This window comes from Lagenorhynchus albirostris, chromosome 2 (assembly GCF_949774975.1).
Source record: "Lagenorhynchus albirostris chromosome 2, mLagAlb1.1, whole genome shotgun sequence".
Classification (NCBI taxonomy): Eukaryota; Metazoa; Chordata; class Mammalia; order Artiodactyla; family Delphinidae; genus Lagenorhynchus; species Lagenorhynchus albirostris.
Window position 1 is genome coordinate 129317518 of NC_083096.1, and position 23085 is coordinate 129340602.

At 41.2% G+C, this 23085-nt stretch overlaps 1 protein-coding gene across 2 annotated transcripts in view; it reads right to left on the bottom strand.

The window, feature by feature from the left end:
• Window positions 1-6142: 6142 nt before the first annotated feature.
• PDE4B (phosphodiesterase 4B) overlaps window positions 6143-23085 on the bottom strand; it is a 486031-nt gene continuing 469088 nt past the window's right edge. For both annotated transcript variants that reach the window (XM_060139825.1, XM_060139827.1), the window contains 8 exons: window positions 18135-18313; window positions 16794-16892; window positions 16488-16652; window positions 14607-14706; window positions 12480-12634; window positions 12247-12369; window positions 11353-11535; window positions 6143-8417 (listed from right to left, as the gene is read on the bottom strand). In XM_060139825.1, coding sequence (XP_059995808.1) covers window positions 8052-8417; window positions 11353-11535; window positions 12247-12369; window positions 12480-12634; window positions 14607-14706; window positions 16488-16652; window positions 16794-16892; window positions 18135-18313 — 1370 coding nt within the window. In that variant the 3' untranslated portion in view covers window positions 6143-8051. The remainder of the gene's footprint in view (window positions 8418-11352; window positions 11536-12246; window positions 12370-12479; window positions 12635-14606; window positions 14707-16487; window positions 16653-16793; window positions 16893-18134; window positions 18314-23085) is intronic.

A 23085-nucleotide genomic window follows, 5' to 3' on the forward strand; every position in this document is an offset into this window, starting at 1 on the left:
GAGGGAGTAGTATTTTTATGTGTCTCCACTTACTCTCACTGAGGGCCTGCACTCAGGGCTCTAAACTACAGAGAGCTGTGAGAGATGCTTGGGGAAAAGCAGGAGACCCAAAGAATATTTGCAAGCAATGAAAGGGCCTGGTAGAATTGTTCTATCAAAGATATGGAGAAGAATCTGTGCCCTTGTTGGGATGGGGTGAAATTTGAGGGGAAAAAAAAAAAACACAGAAGGATCTGGTAAAAATCACTACCCAAGCCTCCAAGTCCCAACTACCAAGCAGAGGGCAATTCTCAAGCATCCGTGCAAACCTGGTCAAGGGTGTGGGCAGGGCTGGGACTTGAGGTGGGGAGACTTGGGAGACTCTTGTGTTTTGTCTTCTGCTCACGCATCTCTCAGAAAGTTTGTGACTGAGCCTTCCCATTTTTACTGAGGGAAGATATAACAAGAGGCAGAAAGGTTCTTATACCTGAACTTCTCTTGGGAGAGCAATGTGTATATGTTTACAAAATACCTATTGAGAAGCTCTTTGGTTTTGAAGGTAAGATGCCCCCAAATCAGGCTCCACCCATAAAAGATGAATGCTGACTCTGGTGCAAAAGCCAGGGAAAATAACTGGTTCTCCTCCTGAGAGGGAGGTTCAGTGAGTTGGAGGAAAGAGTGAAAAGGAGAAAGAGGAAATGAGGCAGCTCTGTGGTGGCGGAAAGTGGCATGCTATTGCAACTGACCTCCCAGACACCCTGTAGTTTCTAGAAAATTCTACAAAATTACAAAATGCTGGGTGTGGACAGCTTTCTTGAGGAAGCTACTGAAGGGGTCCCAGTGTGGGTGAAGGATGATTTGGGGTAAAACAGAGTTAGCCCACGTGGACACAGGGCCAAGTGGATAGGGAATCTCCTCACTGATAGCTTGGGGACTCTCAGGAACCCTGCCTTGAATTCCAGACACATACATCTGACTGCCTCCTCAGCATCTCCACTTGGATGAACAAAAAGCACCTCAAATGTCAAGAGTCCCTCACCAAAATCTGTTCCTCTCCAAAGGCTCCCCATCACAGGAAATATTCCCACCATTCAGTGGGCTGCTCAGTCTACCTCTTCAGGATCTTTTTCACACCCTTTCCTGTGGTTTCATTTTCAAGTCCATCAGCAAGTACTGTTGGCTCTGCTTTAAGAGCCTACCCCAGGAAATTCCCTGGTGGTCCAGGGGTTACGACTCTGCCCTTCCACTGTGGGGAGCACGGGTTCAGTCCCTGGTTGGAGAACTAAGATCCCTCGTGCCATGCAGTGGGACCAAGAAAAATAAAAAATAAAATAATAAAACCAGGCTGAGGATCATTAAAATTTTTTTAAAAATAAAAATCTACCCCAAATCTTCCAACTCTTAACACCTCTGCCACCACTAATCTTGTCAAGTTCCGGTCACTTCAGAAGACACTTGCAGGAGCCTCCTGGCTGGTCTCCCTGATTCTGCATGTGCCTCAATATTGTTATTCTCCTCACAGAGTGATCTTTTAGAAATGTAGGTCTGATCATGTCAGTCCCCTGCTTGAAACTCTCCAACAACTTTCCCATAGCCTTACAATAGCCTGAGGACTCTCTGTGACCTGGCTAGTAACTTTCTTTCCTACTCCTCTGCCTTCCCTGGTCTTGCTGCTACTCTTCGCAGTGGACAGGCACACTGTATTTTCAGGGTCTTTGTATTTGCTGTACCCCAGTCTGGACCATTAATAATGGGTGAAGCTGGGATTCCAAGCCAGGTAGCTGAACTCCAGAGCCATTGCTCTTAACCACTGTCACTCACCAACCCCACAGCACAGGTCATACTACCTGATACTGTACTACTTATCTTTTCATTTATTGGGTTTCTTTTTTCTCCCTCTCTAAAATATAAACTTCATAAGGCCAGGGCCTTTGTCTATTTTGTTCATCACACAGTGCCTGGCACACAACTGGCCACTCTATAAATATTTGTGGAAGGAATGAGCCTTAGCTGACATCTGTGATACAATGGCTAACACATGCCCATTAGATGCAATATTCACTAGTCTTTACAGAATCCTCATTTTAATTAGGATGGAACTGTGGCTTGAAGAGGTTAAGTATTTGCCCACAGTACACAGCTAAGAAGTAGATGAGTAGGGATTTGAACTGGGATCAGTTTACCTTCAGAGCCTAAGCTCTTAACTCGTGGGCTATGTTTGTCCTCCTACCCCAAGGTCCTGCTTCCTCTTCTCCCTGATCCATGTGGAACCTAGCTATACCAAGGAAATAATTAATTTGTTTGAAGAGCTCAGAAAAACCTTAAGAAAACAAAAACACCTTGGTATAAAGCATTACACTTTTTATAACTGAATAGTACCTGTTCAAACATATAGTCCATTCCTCTGATTTTATAGCTGAGATTAAGGTGCAGAGAAGTTGAATGGATGTCTAAGGCTCCCAGATTCCAAGATGCTGCAGAAAAATCCCTGTGTAAGGAATCAGGAAATCTTCTAGTGAGTAACTGTGTGTTATGGTTTGAGTTATATCCCCCTCAAATTTATATGTTGAAGTTCTAACCCCTAGTACTTCAGAATGTGACTTTATTTGGAAATAGGATTGTTGCAGATGCAACTAATTAAAGCGCTACTGGAGTATGGTGGGCCCTTAACCCATGACTGGTGTTCTTATAGAAAGGGGAAATTTGGACACAGATATGCACACTGAGAGAACATCACGTGAACATGAAGGCAGAGATTGGGGTGCTGCATATACAAGCCAAGAATGCCAGAGATTGCCAGCAAATCACCAAAAGCTAGAGGAGAGGGAAGAACAGATTCTCCCTCACAGCCCTCAGCAGGAATTCACTCTGACACCATGACCTTGGACTTCTAGCCTCCAGGACTGTGAGAATAAATTTCGGTTGTTTAAACTACCCAGTTTGTGGTACTTGGTTATGGCAGGCCTATGACACTAATATACTCTATCATCTCAGGCAGGTCACTGGCCACCTCTGGGCCTCAGTTTCTTTAATTATAAAACAAAAGGCAGAGACTGGAAGATCTCTGAGGAAATTTTGTTTCTGGAATTTTACGGCTTATCATTCCAGGGCTCTGAGACAAACACCATTTTGGTTTGGAAAGCCTGAGACATGGGGTTGTATTTCACTCTTTCACAAAACTACTTGGTTCTATTCAGTTTGACAAATGTATATTTATTTCAGAAATTGGATTTGGTACTGGAAGTTCAATAGCGAATAAGATCCATCTTCTGACTTCAATGATTTATAGTCTTTTGGGAAAGACAAAAACCTAACTTAAATACATAGTGGTAGGTATTAATAGTCATAACATTTCTTAGAACTTTATGTATATCAGTTCATGTAATCCTCACATAACCTGCTATAAGCTAGGTATCATTATAATTATCCCCATTTTACAGATGATAAAGGTGAGGAACAGGGGAGTTAAGGGACTTGCCCAAGGTTACACAGTTAATTAGTGTCAAAGCATGAGATGTTCTCGGATTTCCAGAAAAGAGTCCTTATCCCAACCTTGGGGATCAGGGAAGCGTCTTGTAGGAGGTCACCTGATCTGAGTCTTGAGGGATGTAAGAGATGACCAGGTTGGAGAATTCTTGGTAAGGGGCACAGGCTGCACAAATTGTGGGTTGATAAATGGCATTTACCAGACATCTTAGTCCATTTTGGTTCACAGGTTTTAAGGCTCATACAATTGTTGATTTCATCACTCTCAAAAGATATGAGGCTCAGAGAGGTAGCAATGAAATTGTAGAAAAAGCCCTGGGGTTATTATCCCCATCTGACAGATTTATAATCCCCATTATACTGCAGACCAGTGAGTAAGTGACTTATTTAAAGTTGTACAGGTAGTAAATGAAGGAGTTAGGATTTGAACCCGGGCCATTTGGCTCCAGAATCAGTACAATAAACCACCTCCTTTCACTTGGACTCCATTAGGCTTCCTTCAGTGGACTTAGAATTACCATGACCCCCAACTTATTTATATCAAAATAAGCCTGTGGGAATATGTCAGCGAAATGCCATCCAGCATGTGTGTGTGTGTGTGTGTGTGTATGTGTGTGTTTCTTTCCAACTCTGACAGTTCCTGAGTCTATAAATCAGCCTTTAGCTCCTATGCATTTTGTTAAGCACAAATTATCACCCTCAGCCTTGGCAAAGATGCTGCAGTAACTTCTGCTTCTGCAGTAGCTCCCTACCATCATGTGGGAGGATGACTACTCTTATGGCCTATGTTTTGGAGTCAGAAGATGAACTTTCTTTTAGATTGATCTTAACTGTGGTTTTCCTGTGAACATGATTATGATTTTACAATCTGGAAGGCAAGTAGTGAGCAACAACAGCACATTGTAAGCTCCTGGAGTGCAGAGCTCCATCTTACTCATTTCTGATCCCTACTTGTCTCTGTACTTGAACCAGCGCCTGGCCATGATGGGTGTACAATGTCTGAAGACAGCTGGGGTGAAAGAAAGCTGTTATGGTCTGAATGTTTATGTTTCCCTAAAATTTGTATGCTGAAATCCAAAACCCCAAAGATGATGTATTAGGAGGTGTCACCTTTGCAATGTACTTTGGTCATGAGTGTGGAGCCCTCATGAACGGGATTAGTGCCCTCGTTAAAGAGGGTCCAGAGAGATCTCCAACCCTTTCTACCAGGTGAGGATACAAGTGAGAAGGCACCAGCTATGAAGCAGGAAGTGGGCACTCACCAGAATGTGATCATGCTAGTATCTTAATCTTTGAATTCCCAGCCTCCAGAACTTTGAGAAATAAATTTCTGCTGCTTTTAAGCTGTACAGTCTGGAATTTTGTTATAGCAGCCTGAATGGACTAAGACAAAAGCCTTAGCTACAAGTGTGCTTCTCTCTTCTGGAGCAGTGGTTCTCCACTCAGATTACACATTAGAATTACCTGGGGAGACTTTAAAAATCTGATGCCCAGGGCTCCACCCAAGACCAATTCAAACAGAAATCTGGGAGTGAGGATGGAACTCAAACATCAGTATTTTAAAAAATATTTATTCCCCAGATGATTCTAATTTTGCGCCAAAGGTAAGAACTACTCTGTAGGAAGAGACCTGCAAATAGTTATAAATATTTATAGCTCTAAATATTTTAAAGTCACACCTGTGGCTATTCTAACCAATTCACTTTTGTCACTCAATCTGTAAAAGCTCAGAGACAGTGGGGTGCAATCAGAAATCAGGGATGGTGGCAAAGAGCTATAAATACTAGCTCTGGAACCAGCAGGCAAGCTGGTTCTGCAACAGTGGCTCACCTTCAATTGTCTTTAAAAAGAAATACAGTAATTTCAGTTTATGGAATGGAGTTTTTCTATAACAGACCCCTTCCTGTTTCACGAACCACTTCCCCCTGTGGTTAAAATATCATGGGCCATCCACTGATTCTTATTTGAAAGCTTTCTCAACACACACACACACACACACACACACGCACACGCACACACACGCGCGCACACACACACACACACACACACACACACACACACACACCTTTCTCAGGATAAATTTTTTTTAAGTTGACTTTTTCAATGAAGCATTATTTTGTTTATGATATTTACACAGTTCTTTCCAGAAAGAAAAGCATAACCATATGATCAACAGGAGACTCCATGGATCACTGAGATGACCATGAGTGTCAGCCAGCACTCCTTGCATTGTGCTTTAAGGTGACTCTTTGGACCTCAGATTCTTCATGTGTCAGATGAATCAATGGGACAATCTGACTACACTAAGCTAATGTTGGACCATCTGACTACGTTAAGTTAATGTGCTATGATTCATTTTTCTAGAGGACTCAGCCAAGTTGGAGATTCCCTTTATTCATCCAGTAGATTAAACTCTTCAGATTCTTAAAGTGCCTTTGTTTCTTTTAATTCACCGTCTCCCTTCTCATACCACTGAGCTAGTTGAACAGTTGTTAAAAAAATAAATGTTTCAAGCTAGGGGACTTTTTGGACACAGATTATGAAACTTTAGTTGTGATGCTGGCCAAGCAAAGTGGGTAGTTTTCTCTGTGGGGTACGGTAGGAGAGAAGAGGAAAAAAAGATCTGCTTTCAATGCGTCAGAACTAACCACAAAATAATTGGGCCTACAGTCTAATCTAATCATGCTTTTGTTTATTCACCTCATATAAAAGTCTCTTAAGAATGCATCTGAGCACAATATATAATAATACTATAACATACATTGTGAGAAACTTTGGAAAACAATAAAATGTCCACCTGAAATAAGCAGTGTTCATAGACATACAAACCCATTGGTCATGCACATTTGTGCCATTTCTTGAACTACTGAGTCACAATGCTGAACTGAAAGCATGAAATAGATTTTACAAACAGAGACTGAAGCCACTCAGAGGCCTAACAAGTGTTATCAGAAGCTTCACATTTGCATAATTTACTAAGTCAGTTCACATTTTATTATAAAATTCACATTGTTTTATTGTTTTCTTTTGTAATTAATTGGAACATGACATTCCTGCTTAACAGCAGGCAGGGGGCTTCTTCTTCAAAGTCAGTAGTTTGGGGACTCTCCGGAGAACCATCTGTGAGTTGCTTGTTAAACTGAATGTAGTGTTTCTTGTTAAACCGAAGCCACAATTATAGTAGAACCCAGTTAAAACTCAACTCATGTGTACAGATTTGGATAAAACAGGGGTAAAACCGCATCCCACTGCCCCCTACCCCTATCAAACTATACAAAAGTAAAAGCTCAATAGAAACCATTAGTATCTAATGTGAGAATCCCGTTTCCAAAACAGTTCATGAAGGGGTTGAGCAGTATTAGCAACTCAGACCACGAAAAGGGCAGACCCAACTGGTGAGGGGCCCGTATGTCTCTCTTCAGCGATGTTCAGGTTCTATAATAATACACAATACAAAACGTTACAGGAAAAGTCGTAACTCTTAGGCAGAGTCTTCTACACAAATTGAACACCACCGTTGGCAGGCAATGTTAGATATATAAATTAATAACTTACAAAACATTACATTATATACATTAAGTAATAAATACACGGTTATAAACAGAAACGGAGGTGATAGCGCGGAAGGCAGTGCAAGAGAAAGACGGCAGCATTAAACTGGAAATGGTGTAACTGGTGTTAGCATGAAGAGGGGCGCAAGAGAACAGGATGGGGACTGTGCGACCCCAGTGGCACAGGGGTTCGGGACCCGACAGGGTAACTGCTCATGAAGCTGAATTCTACACAGATTGTTACTGTGAACAACATGACTACCCCTTAGTTTGTTCAACTTTATTCTGTTTACAGCAAAAAAGTGCAACTCTAGAGGAGAAAAAATACTGTTGGAAGCAGGCAAACAGAGATACTTTATAAGGGCAACTGAGGAGTTGTTTGGGACCATAGGAGAAGGAAGTTGAATGTGGTTAGAAGCGTAGCCTTTCTATTTGCAAAAGTAACTATAGTCAAGTGAAAGATATTGCCCAAGAAAGAAGGAAGACCATTTTCTTTCCTTTTTTCTTCCCCCAGAAAGAGTCAGAAAAGTTTATGTCAACTTTGAACGTTTATCTGTGTAGAAGTTAATACTAAACTCTAGGTATTCAACAGGCATTTTAAAGACGTGAAAATGTTTTACAAAAAAGGCACACAGGTTGGCAGACAAGGGGACAGGTGAGCAGATATAGAAATGACATTATTAGTCAGTCAGTTCAGTCACTAGAGGGGACAGATTCCCAAAACTTAGTGCAGAAAAATCTCTCAGTTTTGTGTCTTCCATTTTCAAGCCATTCGGTTGTGATGCGAACTTGGCCTCCAGAACCACAGAAACCTTCAGCTCTCCGCTAAGCTTGCAAGCAAGGCAAGTCAACTGTGGAATTTCCTGAGCTGCTATGTGCTTCCTGGTCTTGCATTCTGGCTCCAAACTCAAGTAACTGGAAAGGCCGGGAGGCCCTTGTCCCGTGCAGGCCTCGGCCCCCATGGTGGGCTGGCCCTACCATACAGCTGGCATGCTTGTCAAGGGTGGAATGTTCATCTCCATAGGAAGAGGGAGATTATGTGTCAATCGGGGACTTGTCTTCTGTTGTGATGTCTACATCAGTCTCTCCCAGTGAATCCCTATTTTCCGGATCGATCACACAGAGTGTCTTGGTGTTGCTGAAATAGTTGTGGCCCTCTCCTTCTTTTTCGGGGCCTTCAGAATCCTCCTCTTCGAGAGTCAGTTCAAATTGAAACTTCTCCATCAGACCCTGGCAGTCTCTGTTCTGCTCGTCCAGTGGTGGGGAGGGACTCTGGGGTATCATGCTCTGATACCAGTTCCTGTTATCTTCTAAAGTATCCAGAATGTCCTGGGCATCAGGCTGTACCAGGTCCGCCCAGGTCTCCCACAGCGGATGGACAATGTAGTCGATGAAGCCCACCTGGAGAAAAATAAGGTTACACATCTGTTATTGTGATGGGCCCTGGAAAACCAAACAAGCCGTCCTGGTTTGCATGCAAAGAAAGAGCCACAACAACCCAAGAGAGGTCAATAATACTGGAATCTGTTATTTGAGTACCTACTATATGGTGCATCCCGCACTGAATGCAATATATACATTATCACTCTTAATCATGCAGAGTAAGTATGGTTATTCACCATTCACAAAGGAGGAAACTGTGACTCGTTGAGATGAAATAATTTGTCAGAGATCACAGAGCCAGTAAGTGGTGGAGATGGGACTCAGTCCCAACTTTGTCTGATCCCAAAGCCTGTGTTGGTCTCACTAGAACTGATTACTTTTCCTCTGACGTCTGCCAGGTAAGAAGTCTGGCTGTAACCCTGGCTGGGAATGACTTTGTCACTCCTTGGATTCTGTGAGTCATTCTCTGAAGAAGGAAGCTCCAGGTCTACTGAGCTCTGACTCAACATTCTCTCCCTGATAACTTTAAAATATGCCGCGGTTTTAAAATGAAAGGGAGCCGGCCTCGTATGACTCTGAGATGTCTCAAGTTCTGTGGAATGTTTTTGGTTTGTAGACGACGTAGGTGAAACACTTGAAAACACTTCAAGCCCCTAAACAAACAAATATCCCCTCTGCAGACACGTCTGCAATTGTTTTAGATCCAGAGGGCATACCGTCATTTCCATCAGGAGAAAGAAGGAAAAATAAAGACAATTAAGCAGTTCCTTTGCTAGTGTTCCTGTGAAGAAATATGAAGCTTATGGCTCTGTTATGGTTTACACAGGGGCTATGCATCCTGCATGAGCTGGCTCTGTGGCCTTATCCTGACCTTTCCACTGTGGGACAAACAGGAAACATTGGGGGTGGGAACAGGCTGAGAGAAAGAATAGGCACTAGTTGAATGAGGGAATGGAATTCCCCTGTCATGGTCTGGGGAGCTGGAGAGATGCTGGGTCGGGATTCAGGGGTAGATGAGCAAAGGCAACTTCGGTGCACCCACGGGCATTACATAGCTGTCTTTCCACACTGCTGGCAACTTCCCTTTATTAACATTCTGGATTTGGGCCAGTTATTTAACACATCAAAGTTGTACCATATCAAAGAACCTGAGTCGTATGTGACTTTTATCTATCTGTTTATCTATCTATCTATCTTTTCTCTGGTGTTTCCCTAGCCTAAACAAACAGAATTCATACCACAGTCAGGGCATCTCTGATCTGCACTGATTACAAGAACTTCGACTGTGGATGATTCAGATATTTCTCTTGCTTCCACCCACTCCTCTTTCCTCCCTTTTACTTCCTTATGTATGTTTAGTGGTTTTTAGAGACTATTTTCAAGGTGTTTTCCAGGGACCTGAAAAAAACAAGCTCAAGGCAATGGAGAAAATTCCATCAGCTGAACACACTGCAGTCATTTGCTTTCTTCATTTGTTCTGCTTCTGCTAAATGTTCAGCACTTTTTTGAAAGGTAGCCTCTAGTTGCTTATTTCCTAGGCCCTGGGACGAGAGAACTCTACAAATCAAGGGCTTCATTGCCAGACGACTCAGACAATGCTCACCAGAGCCCATCTGTGGGAAATACCAGGGTGGACCACAACATCATGGAAACAGTGAGACCTGTTCTCAGTGATGGACAGTGAATAGTTTTGGGTGGAGGGTAGCTGGGTGAACTGGACCAAGAGGACAGCTTCTTCACCTGACACACTGGGGAAATACCTGCTATGTCTATGTCACAAGGCTGTTTGGAGGTTCAAATGGGATAATGTATGGGAAATGTGTGGAAAACCACACAGAACATCATATACATACAAAACACCACTGTTGCTAACAAAAGGGCAATATGCTATTTAATTAACTAATTCATGAATATCTTGTTCTAATTAAGGCATTAGGGTATTTGAATTGGCCCTAACTTTATGTTATCATGTGTTTTTATGGCATATTAGACCTTCAGAGCACTTACAGATTTTAAACTCATTTGATTGGGTTTCTTTAAAAAGCAACACAATAATAATTGCAAAGGAACTATACATTGATATTATAACTACATGTAAATTTGGGAGTAGAAGGTAGTGGGGAAAGAGGATAAACACTAACAAAAAGTACTCTGAATGCTTTTGTGATAAAGGCCTTGGGCAGCCTAGAGACACAGTCTTTATCATGACTGCCTGGCTCAGGTAGTTTGTTGTCCTGAAAAAAATAGCATCTCAGCCGGCCCTGAAGCCTTTGTAAGAATATCGATACTATCTAGTGCTACATATTTTGCAGCTAGCGGCATCTGGGGCATTTCTGCATCTCCCTGCCTACAGTGTAATGTCCCCCCAGTCCTTAGCACACAGAGAGTTTGTAGCTTTGGACACAACCAAAAGATGTCAGCATGCTCTCAGAAGTGTAGACGTGACCTTGGAAGGGGACACAGGACAGTGCTTCAACTATGAGGCAGAGAGATGTGTGGGAATGAGATTCATCACCTCTGGTGATGGTAGCAGTGTGCATGATTATGGAGAGACAACGAAAACAGGAAACAAGGGTGAAAAGCAGAGGTCCTGGATAAAGACAGAGCTGGGGGAAACCTAGAGGGATGAGATGAAGGAGACAGCAGCATTCAGTTAAATCAGCAGGATTTGTTAAGGTCATAGACAATGATCTAAACTGAGGATACACAGTCCAAACTTTGATGGATTTCTGAAGACTGCTTTTTCTCCTCGTTGTGAAATTGAGTGTAATGGAGAAGGCGAATGAGTCATGAGCATAATGGAACTAAATAAAGTAGTTGCTTCCTTATAATTTCACACACACACACACACACACACACACACACACATATTTAAAAGAAAACAGCTAGAAAGAGCCCTCCAGTTCAACCATCAGCAGAGCTCACAGAAACTTTGAAACCTTATATTAGATACCTGGGATTTTTCCACGGAAGCTGTGTGCTTATCACACATGGGGCTAATCTCCATTCCCCTCTCCCGCTCTTTGTCTCCCTGCTGGAAAAATTCCTCCATGATGCGGTCTGTCCATTGCCGATACAATTCCAGGGACTTGGTGGGGTTACTCAGGTCTGCACAGTGTACCATGTTGCGAAGGACCTGAAATCATCAAATTTTGGAAATCCCATAAAATGAAGTATAAATACTACCAGAACATCTCATCCCTCTCGTACTAGTACACTTGGTACCAGACCCAAGAACATTTTAGTTGCATTATAATTATGGTGCTTGCACCAAAAAAAGCAGGATTACAATGGTGCTGGCCAGAGTTGGTTATTTACCATTATAAGAGTCCCCAAAGGAAAAATATGTCTTCTTTGATTGACAGTCATTGAATTAAAAAACTGGAAGGGACATTAGAGGTCAGATGCTGCCATGGTTTCTTCTCCTCAGTTTGGAAAAAATGCAAAGAATTACTCAAAGTAGATGTCTTCATATTTTCCACTTGTGGAAAGAGGAGACCAACTGAGGGCAATTTGTATAACCAAAACAGACCTAACAAAGTTCAAGTCAGTGGGATTTATGTCCAAACATGAGCCTTTGGGATCAGCAGTCACGTATACCCTATTATAAAGAGATTTTGCTGTTTATTTTTAGAATTAAGCAACTCAATAAATAGGGTTCTGTTTTTCTTCATAAATTAGAGAATCAACTTGAATGTCCATTTTCCTTTGCTCGTTCTTAAAATAAGCCCAAAGCCTTAGTAGTAACCTAGGACATGCAACTAAGTAAACTTGTTTCTCTTTTTCTAATTGCTGCGTCATTAATTTGGTGTGGCTTTGTGTTAAATCAAAGGCTTCTGTCAAATACCTGTATGCGATCAGTGTAGTTGTCCAGGAGAAGAACGCCAGAACTTGTAACTTTCTTTGTTTCTACCATTGTCTTCAGGTCTGCCAGCAGGCTCATGTGTTTGGACATATCAGTTGCTAAGACCTGAGGTTAAAAAAAAAAAAAAAAGGAAACTCTCAATAAACTCAGTTTATCAAGGAAATGGATTTTCTCTTCCAGCAAAAGTGAGGAACACAGGGAGACCAAAGTCTTACCATGTCAATAACCATCTTCCTGAGTGTCTGACGCTGCTTCTTGGTGAGATTCTGGAAGATGTCACAGTGTTCTTCTTGGAGCAGTTTGAAACCCACGGCAAGGTGATGGTTTTCCAACACAGATTCATCATTATACATCAAAGCAAGTTCTGAATCTAATAAACAAGGGAAAATGATGATTTAATAAAAAGGGATACAATTCAAACTGTGGAATTACCTCAGTGTGAAATCAGATCTAGTTCTCTCCATATGATCTTAAGAACCAAGACCCCATATGTCATTTTCTATTAGAGCAGAGTCTCCCTCTACAAAGAGAAATAGTCAGTTCCTAAGTTAAAAAAAAAAAAAAAGTTTCCAGTAGATATTAGCTCATAAACTTTCTCTTTGATTAAAAGTCACAGTATTTTTAAAATGCTTTTTTTCCTTTTCACTTCAGATGAAGAATTTGACATTTTAGGTAAGGGCATTCCCAAGCAATTAATCCTATTTTTATCTCAGTTTGTAACTTCCCTTATGTCTTCACGAATGTGTGCTTTGGAAAAAGAAGACTGAAAATGCCACTAAACTTCACCCAAGGTATTAAAATTTTTCACATTATCTCACTTTTTGATATGTTTCCCAGCTCCATCAATTGTGAGTTTTGGATTTTCAAAGAAGATAATGGTGTGAGTGTAAAATTTCACTTTATCCAAATAATGTAGCTCTTTGGAGCTTTCTGTAAATATGGTAACAAAACAATAACTTTTTACAACAATCTTGATATCCCAGTTTCTGCCCTATGGCCCTATACAACAGAAACTGCATTATCTAGTTACCTAAACTACAGCTTCTAGCCTGCCTTTCACACACAAGAATCCCAGACAACCTTTGTTAGGCAGCGCCATGGTCTGCAATTGAGAACATGGTCATCAAACTCATGAAGCCACATTTTCTCTTAACCAAAATGATAACCAAGTGATGATAATATGTTACTAATTGTAGGTGTTGTTACTCATAAACCATTGCTTTTACAGCGTGCTTTGAGTTACATCTTCAGAAAAGGTGGTGGGATATATGATGTCATTTCAGCACTCTTGCCTTGTTCATCCTGTGATCAAGGGCATAGCTCTGCAAGCTGGCTTTTTATGGTACGTGGCTTTGGCAGAAAGACCATTTTTCTGTGTGAAGCTAACTGGCCTATATATGGAATGGTTCTTGACATCACAGTAGACCAGCTGATATAACCCACACAGACAAGCAGCTGCCCAAAGTTTACGTTCTTTCGGTAGAAAAACAAGGTACTTCACACTTAGTCATTCAAATATCCTGATGATAAAGTATGATAAGGGCTCTTTCACAGCAAGTAGCTCCAATATTTCTTAAAACTGTCAGCACTTGATGTTAATCTTGACCACAACAAGATAACCAGTATTCTCAGAAGAAAAAAGTACTTAGATTTTCAGCATTTAGAAGTGGTACATTAACTGGGAAAAATCATGGATTTTCATTAGCATGGATACTAAATATTTTGAGCATGACAAAAGCTTTGAGTAGGGCTTGGGATCTTAAGGATGGGCCAGCCCTTGAAGGTCACTGAAGTCAGACCAATCCATACTACAGACCAGTGCATAATCAAACCTATGAAGCTGGAAGAGAGTGTGTGAGACTTTTACTGACCCGACCCTCCATCCTGAATTGTGGAAGCTTTTTCTTGGAGTCTTATTTCTATATGGAGGCTCCCATGCTCAGATACAACGTTTGAACCTGCTCCCTCAGTAGAGAGGGACACTAGTGGGTCACCATGCTCTGTGTGAGAGCCCTGCATAATCCTAAAAAATCATTACCACATTATTCCCAAGCCTTTCCGTATCCTTACTGGATAATTCCACATGTGTTACTCTTTCCTCACATGTTGCATTTTCCAAACACTGAGTACTTTTTATGGCTCCCCTCTGACCCTTTCCAAGTTCTCCATGCAGCTCAAAGTGATGTTGCTAGACTGGACACAGTATCCAGGAAAGGTCTGACCAGTTTGAGTGGAATGGAAGGATTACCTCATTATTATCCATAATGAAAACATCAGGAGGAAAAAAATGAAGCAGTGACTCATACAATTATCTCAAGTGACTGTTCTAGTGGCGAACTCACTTGTGTTGATGAGAAACTGATTGGAGACTCCAGGATGATCAACGTCATGAATAGCAGCTGCAAAAATGGCGGCCAGGATTTCCAAATCTGTGAAGACGGCCTGCAGGGCAAAATGAGTGCACTGAACTTCACGTTCCATTTGCCTATCTTGCTTAATTAGTTTCATACTAAGGTACCCCATTTCATTCTTGTTGGGAGAAAGATGGTTTGTTGATTTATACAATGTCTCAATATACTATTTTAATTAAATGTAGATTCTGTCCATCATCATAAGGTCTCTTATGTGAGAGGATTGGTGGTCAGAGCCCATGCCCACATCGAGCCTGCAGGCTGAGGCTCGGGGAAGGCGTTAGCACAGCGCTCATGGTAAGAGATCAGGTGGTACCTGATATCTGTTTCTTGGATAAGTGGTATAACAGGATGGTGCTTATGCAACACAAGCACGTCAGACTGGCTCTGCTCTGATATAAAAAGCTTCATATGCTTTCAGGCTGCATAACTAAGGCCAAATTCCAGATTTATAAGCCTGCCAATAAGTTATTTCTTAAAGCTAAATTTGTAGCGTGGTCAGAGCTTTCACACATTTATTCATTCATCCATTCAGTCAATACCTATCCACTCAGTGATTAGTATGGACAAGATTTGAGGACATTTCTGAGAAATGAGACCTAATGCCAACTGCTCAACTCCTTCATGCCATCCCGTGAAGCCTCCCTCCTCTGCCCCTACCTGTATGCAATGATTTAAACCTAGTATTTATTTAGGTATAAATTGCTTCTGGCTGAAATGTCTTTCATCATTCTCTGTGGTTACTTAAATCTTCTGATCCTTCCATTCAATCTAATTATGCAAGGACACATTGAACTCTCCCTTCTCTAAACATCTGTGGTTCTCATGCTCAATTTCCAGCCACACAGTAGGTAACAGCAGCAGACAGTTGATAAACAGTGTTGGCCCACCGTGTGATACTGACACAGAACATAAAAATAATACTGTTTTTTTTTTTTCCTTCAGGGCTATAAAACAGTCTTAGCTTCTTGGATTTCATTTCTCAGAATATATGGAACCCAAGCAATAGAGTTGGGGTCAGTTTAATCTTTCTTCACCTTCCAAGCTGAATCTGCAGAGGTGGGCTTGGCTAGGGCGTGGCCAGTCCCTTCCCACAGTGAGCCTACACATTTTGGAAATACCTGACCACCACTGCCATCTGTCAAGGAAGAGCATGGACTGCTGTACCCACTGGGCTGCTTATAGTGATATATACAAATGCATTAATCTGTGAGAGAAGCAGTCCCAGCCACCTTCTAGAGAGATGTCTAACAAGTTGGAAAGCTGTCCCTCTTTGCTTCAGCATTGTTAATTCCTCAGTTCTAGATTTTTCAGTTACTTTTCCTTCAATCCATAGAACCAGTTTTATGAATTCTTAGGCAAATAAGCTTATGGATGCTTATTCTAAACAGGAACTATATAGAACATTTTATATTATATTTCTGTGCTATCCCTCAGAGGACCTGGGATGGTGTAGGCAGCTCAGATCAGCACGTGCATACTGAGAATATACTATATACTAAATGCTGAACTAGACACTTATTAGGTACTAGAGATACAATGACAAATAGAGCATCCTATTAACTGCTTGATAATTAAATAATTTTTCCATTGTAACAGAGGTAAAGGAAAGGTTACTCTGATATGAGAAAGCAAGTAGAAATGTCATCCATTTATATTAATAACCCAATTGATACATGCTCTACATAATAAAGAGCCAGTTCCAGTATGCACAAACATCTAATTACATTATTTCTATAAATATATCACATGTTGTATGGCACTTTTTAAGGAGGATGGGCAGGGTATGCAAAACAGATCATAACTACTCACATCTAACGCTGGCGTAGAAAGAAGAACGTGGGTTGACTGGGCTACATCAGCAGCATGTAGGCTGTTATGATATGCCACATCAGCATGGTAATGGTCTTCTAAAGTCATCATGTAGGTAACAAAGGTGTCAGATGAAATTTTGAATGTCTTTAGGAGGTCTCTTTCCTACGCAGCAAAAAGGATTAGAAAACAACTAAGTGGATGTCCATAAATGAAGAAAAACCAAATCAGAAAAGTAAACTGGGATGGAAAAAAATCATAAAGAGCATCTAATTGGATAACCAACATTCACTCCTGTTTACTCACCTGGAATATGGCATACATGATGCATGTTAGGGGCCTATTGTGTGAATATCCAGCCACATTGAAGATGTTAAGGCCCCATTTGTTCAGGTCTTCCAGCTCCTATCATCAAAATTAGAGAAATTTAGAAATAAGGACAGTTTTGTTCGCATGCCTCATTTTTTTAATTTATTCTGGGGACAGGGGTTGGCTAAGTCTTTAGAGTATCTATTTAGAGTGTTCTGGTTGCATGAACGTTTGAAAATGGAATGATCTGGGAAGTTGAGTATCTTCATGCTGGTTAGAAGGTTCTGTACATATTTTTCAGAAAAGGGATAATGTGTGTTTATTGATAAATTTTGTTGCTGACCTCTAATTTTTTGCCGTATGTCAGTCCTCAATCAATGTTGCTTTCAGAAGTAGGTGCAAGTGATTAGAGATCATTCTAGCCCCATTTCCCTGTCTCTCCCCTTCTCTGCTCACTGGTCCATGAGTGACAGCTAGAAAGCAATCTCAGGGAAACTCCTCTGCCCTTTGGTTATTATCACTGAGAGCCATGTCAAGGAGACTTAGCTGCTAGAATGTGTGTAAGTCAACCCTGATTTAGTATAAAAGGTCATGAAGATGCTAGTCATCCATTACATCCTAGAGCTCCTGCGCCACAGAAAGACTTGAAAGAAACATCATTCCATCCTGTGTTGTGGGATTATTCCAAGATTATCTGATTAAAGGAGCAATTTATTCCATTATTAATTACTGCCCAGAGTAAGGGATCCAGGCTCTCCCCAGAGGCTTGGCCCAATGTGTAATCAACCTACTTGTAATGACATCTTTCAGATGCTCCCTCACTGAGTGTTCATTTGTTCTCATTTCATATTCTCACAAGGCCGAGAGAACCTCAGCAGTCACCTTGCACAGCCTCCGAGAGGAGGTATGAATTCTTTCTGAGCCTTCCTCCACTACTAGGGTTTGGGCTCAAGGGTCAAGGCTGTCAATTTCTCTCATTTCTTCTTCAGCTCTGCCAATCAGTGCAGATTTTCTCATCGGTCCTTGGCATACAGTCTCTGAAATATCCTCTGGGGTAATTCAGCCCTGTCTATTGCCCTCACCTTGGATTCTCCCAATATGTGTTCAACAGGATTCTCCATTCATAGGTTAATGGACCAAACTCAGGACAAAATATGGTCCTTTGGTGCAGTAAAAGGACCTTTAACTAGGTGTTCAACAATGGACAATGGGCTACATCAGCCTCATCATACTATTTAATAATAAAGCAAAAGCGATCACTGTTTTCTAGTAGGAGGTTTTAGACATCTGCCTGCTATAAAGCAGAGCTACACGAGCACACACCCAGCTCATACACACCTTGGCTAGATGATCTTCATTTTCCGTGTTGACTCCAAAGCGTGAGATACTTGTATTATTTAAGCTTGAACTATGCATCAGTTTTTTCACTCCGCTTATCTGTGTCATGAGCTGTTGCTTTTTCTTTTTCTCCCTGTCTTTCTGGGTGGGAGATGGAATCTCCACGTCATTCTGCTTGTCTGCAACAACACAAAAATAGGTTTTCCAGTCCCTGTGTGCCAATGAGAACCCACTGCAATATTCAAAAACAACTTGTAACGGTCTATAATGGCTGGCTCATCTTATGAAGGTCTGTCATAGCATTATCTCACTTGATCTCCAGGACAATCCGGTGATACATGATTTTATTGCTAAAGCAGCAAACTGACGTCCAGAGGAGCTAAATAAGTTGTTCAAGAAGTGGCAGAGGTAGAACTCAATCCCATGTCTTCTGTTTGCAGGGTGATTTGGGACAATTACACTCATACACTTTCAAGGTGAGGCATCAATATTTATATGTAAATTTCTTATTAAAGTGAATAACTTGTATGTTTGTAAAAACAGAAAAGGTTCATGTAGCCAAGCCCAGGTTAATAAAAACAGGCTTTATGTTTTGCTCACTTTATTATGTTTGTAATTATTGTTTAATTGAAAAGATCCATATAACAGTAGCTGGGTTCAGTTTAGATGAGTAGTATATATGTTAGAGAAATAAATGGCTTCTAATCTTCAAATGATTCCTCTAAAGCCCTGGCTTATGATGATTTGAGGTTAAGAGGAAGACTGTAATTTCAGTTTTATTTCATGCCTTGTGTCTATGAATTCTGCTAGTAAATAATAACAACACCTCTCATTGGTAACAGGCATTACATTCATTAATGTATTTGTGCTTATTAAATATCTATAATCATCTCATTTAATTTTTTAAAAAATTCTGCTACAAGATAAAAGGAGGGCTAGGGTTAGTGAGAAAAACATATCTACCTGCTCATAGAAGCTCCTTCTTCTATATCATGCTATTAAAAATATCAGCAATCAAATATTCTATTTCACTTCTCAGGGAGATGGATGGATCCCGAGTCCTTCTGAAAAATGCATTAACTCTCTCAGGCCACAGGGATGCCTGTGAATGCACTGAGGCAATCAGTTATTGAGGTGCTCTACAGCTACTTCATTGAACTAAATGACACCCTGTGGCTGAAAGAGTTAATGCAGCTTTCAAAAGTTCCTACATTTATCTCTACTTGTTTCAGCGAAAATGAGTCCAAAGACAACTTCTCTATTTGAAAATGACACATTTCCAGATGGCCTGCTGGGATCTAGATGATTTGCTTTCAACTCTTGCAGCTGATGGCATAGTCACACGTTCTCCCTGGAGACCTCCGCCTGCTCACAGAGCCCTGTGGACAACTCATCGAAGCAAAGTGAGCACAGTGAGGTGGAAGCAGCTGTCCTGGACCCTTGGCACCTGGCTGTAGGGCTGGAGCAAGAGATTTCTCTATCCCTAGCATCTCAGTGCTGTCTCTGGGTGCCCCCAAGTTCCTAGATTCATCAGCCTATGACTCTGCCTTAGGGAGGAATTTTAGTGGTCATCCCAGTTAGTTCAGGGGTTTCCAACCTAGTTCAGCATCAGAAGCACCCAGGGAACTTTTGAAAAATACAGATTTATGAGCCGCACCCAGTCCTACTGAATCAGTGTTTTTTAAAAATCTTCCCAAGTGACTTTGATGATCAGAGTCAGGTTTGGGAACAAATAATAATCCCACATGTTCACTTTTCAGATGAAGTCAGCAACTTTCCCAAGCTCAAAGGGCAATTCATTCAACAGATATTTATTTCGCAATCACTTTGTTCCAGACGCAGTGATTTAATAGCTTAGAACCCAGGCCTTCAGGTTCCCGTTAAAATCTCTTTCTGGTCTCTCAACCTTTGGCATAAAAACTATATATGACATTACTTTTGAAATTACTTTTCTCCCTGTCACTTCACTCCTAATAATGACTGCTTTTGCTAAAATAAAAGGCCACAATAGCCCCTGCGTTTCCTAACCATCATTCTTCACCATTCTTCATGCCTGGTTAACGAAGCTGTTAGATTCTTCTGTGCCAATGCAAATATAAAACCTCTAGTGGGACTAGCAGCTTTTTCCCTTTGTTTAAATAAAGATTCCCTGCGACAGCGAGAAATTGAGCCGAACCACTACTGTGTCTGGAACATTACGATAAAGAAGAAAGCCATTATCCACAGAGAGTGCCATTTTGACATTAATGGGTGTTTCCCTATGCAGGCATTGGAACAACTGATGGGTTTCCCTATTCTGAATTTCCTCTGCTAAATGCTTAGCCAGTCCCATGCAGAAATAACCTGAAACACACACTCAAAGCATCATACTACATGCTTTGTGAGTTCACATTTACAGAATGGTCAGACTACAGTGGGGAAAGAGTGGAACAGTACCAAATAAATAAATAAATAAACAGATGCAAAAAACGTCTCATCAAAACTCTGATAATGGCGGCATTGGAGGTGCTTTTCTTGCTAGCTTACAGCATTTAATCATGCAAAATTCCTGAGTTCTCTTCCCTGTGTCTTGAGAATTCTATGTTCCAGCTTTGGAGACAGTAAGTCGGGGATTTAAAGGGGTGATTCTTCTCTGAAAAAATATCAACTAACTTGTAATATCACATCTAAATATCTTGCTTTAATCTGTGCTCCTTCCCCCTGGGTCCTTTACTTCCTCTGTACCAGCAACCCGAGCCCATTAACCTGTATGAGCATCACAGAGTGCCTGCACTGATGGTCTCTTGCCTGCATGTCAGCCTGTCCATCTGGACGCCATCCTTTTACATGGAAACAATACAAGTTTCACACATTCCCCGCAGTGAGGGATTTCCCTCCTTTCTGGATGACACATTTTAACTTTCAATGACTCTTACTGAGATACTGCTCTTCAAGTTTAACTGAAATCAATAAGGTCTTCCCATTTTGTGCTCTTGGAGATGGTTGCTGTGCTCTGACAAGAGGCTCTTATATTATTGGAAGCTGTTAACACATTTTTAGGTCCAACAATCCTGATTCTAAAGACTTTTCTCCATAGATTACATCTATTACTGAAAGGTGATTTTCTTCTGACAGCCTAATAACCTTTCCTAGTTAAAGAAGTGACAGGTATTTTGATCTAGGAGTCAAGAGAGTGAAGTCATAGTTCTGGCTCAGGAACATTTTAGCCAAGTAATCTTGGTCAAGTTACATAGCCTTCTGGGCCTCACTTTTCTTTCTTGGAAAATGAGGGAACTGGATGAGGCCATTAAGGTCCCTTTCAGATCTGACATTTTGTGAAGAAGGCTTCATGGTCCTCCAGGAATACTCGCCATGCTCACAAGACAGGACGTAGAGTTCCATGTCCTGCATTTGCAGTTTGGAGACAAGCTTTGTTTGTTTGCTTTTTAAGATTATCAAATTGTAAGCCTACAGGCTGTTCCAGAGAATCCAGGTTGCCAGGTATGTCTTAGCAAGACTGATAAACTCCATCCATATAGAAAGTTAGAGCTGGAATGGACAGAGGGTGTCATCTACTCCAGTGTTCCCATTTTACAGTTGAAGTAGCTGATGAATCTTTTGTTTATATGATGGATTTTTTTCTCCCTAAATTTTCTCAAGAATATAATCTGTCTGTCTAGTCTGTTTGATCGGGTCTACCTTGTGTGTGCACATGCGTGTGCATGCAAACGCACACACACAAACACACAGGCTCACCACCCTCCTAATGTTGAGTGTGTAAGGACTGGGGTTCTAACAACCTACCTCAAACCACTTGTTGTTGATAATTTAATTTTGGGGGGAATAATGAGAAGCCAAATGATGGTTTTCCTCAAGAGATATGCCTCCATAGCAACTGGAATATTCAACAGAGTTGACAGTTACCCGTTCTTGAGATGCAAAGTGTTGAAACTGAGAACTCATTTTTATTATCTTCTCAGCCTCCTCATTTGATAGCCTTTGATGCTAAAATAAGAATAATTGGTATACTAAACTATTCTCATGGTCCTTGGCAAGCAGATCGTGAAAGAGGCTACAAGCCAAGAGGACTGCTTAGGTACAACCTTGGATGATGAAGGGCTCAGAGACTTCCTGCAGCTTTACTCCGGTGGTCAGAGTCTCTTCTGAGACGACAGACAAGCCCTGATATTTTAACATGCAATGTTTATGAAAACAAAAATGAGTCCTTGCACTTATTGATTTTATTCTTCTTTCCCACAGTCATTAACCTGGAGACTGTCCCTAAAACAGTCCCTAGCTTATGAAAAATAATTGGGTGTCACACAGATGGACAGGAGAAGATGCCTGCCTTCAACAGAATAAAGGGGGATAATGGAGAAGGAAAGGATCAGTACACAACACCTTCTGTTCAATTAGATTCTAGCTCCTCTTGCAGCTAGGACATATGAAAAAAATCTTCTCTTTGTTCTCTGACAAAGGTTGCCACAACTGCCGCTGGAGAAAACCAGGTGCTGCAGACACCCACATACTGGAAACAGTTGGAAAGGCACTTGTCAATCATGCCATGCCCACTGGCCACAGAGTAGCGCCATGAGCTTTCCACTAGGCTGATCAAAGATTGATCTGCTGATAGCAGGAACTGCTTCGGTATGAGAGAAATAGAATTGATTTTTTAAAATAAAACTAGAAGAGGTATGTGTTTCCATAAGACATCAAGGCAAATGCTCATTGATTTAAGGATATGCAGCAATGCCAAAAAGAAGGGAGGTGTAATATTCAGCTAAGAATAGGTCATTTCCCTGGAAAGTGGAGTTCTGCTAAATGAGCATAATTCAGTGGTAATTGAAAGTCAACAGAATCAGAGTCTAAAGGCTACCCATTCACTCTGAAGTACAGATTTGCAGGTTCTGCAGGCCTTATTCAAGAAAAATACACAGCAGAATGGCTTTAAACATGAGATCAGAAATTCCTA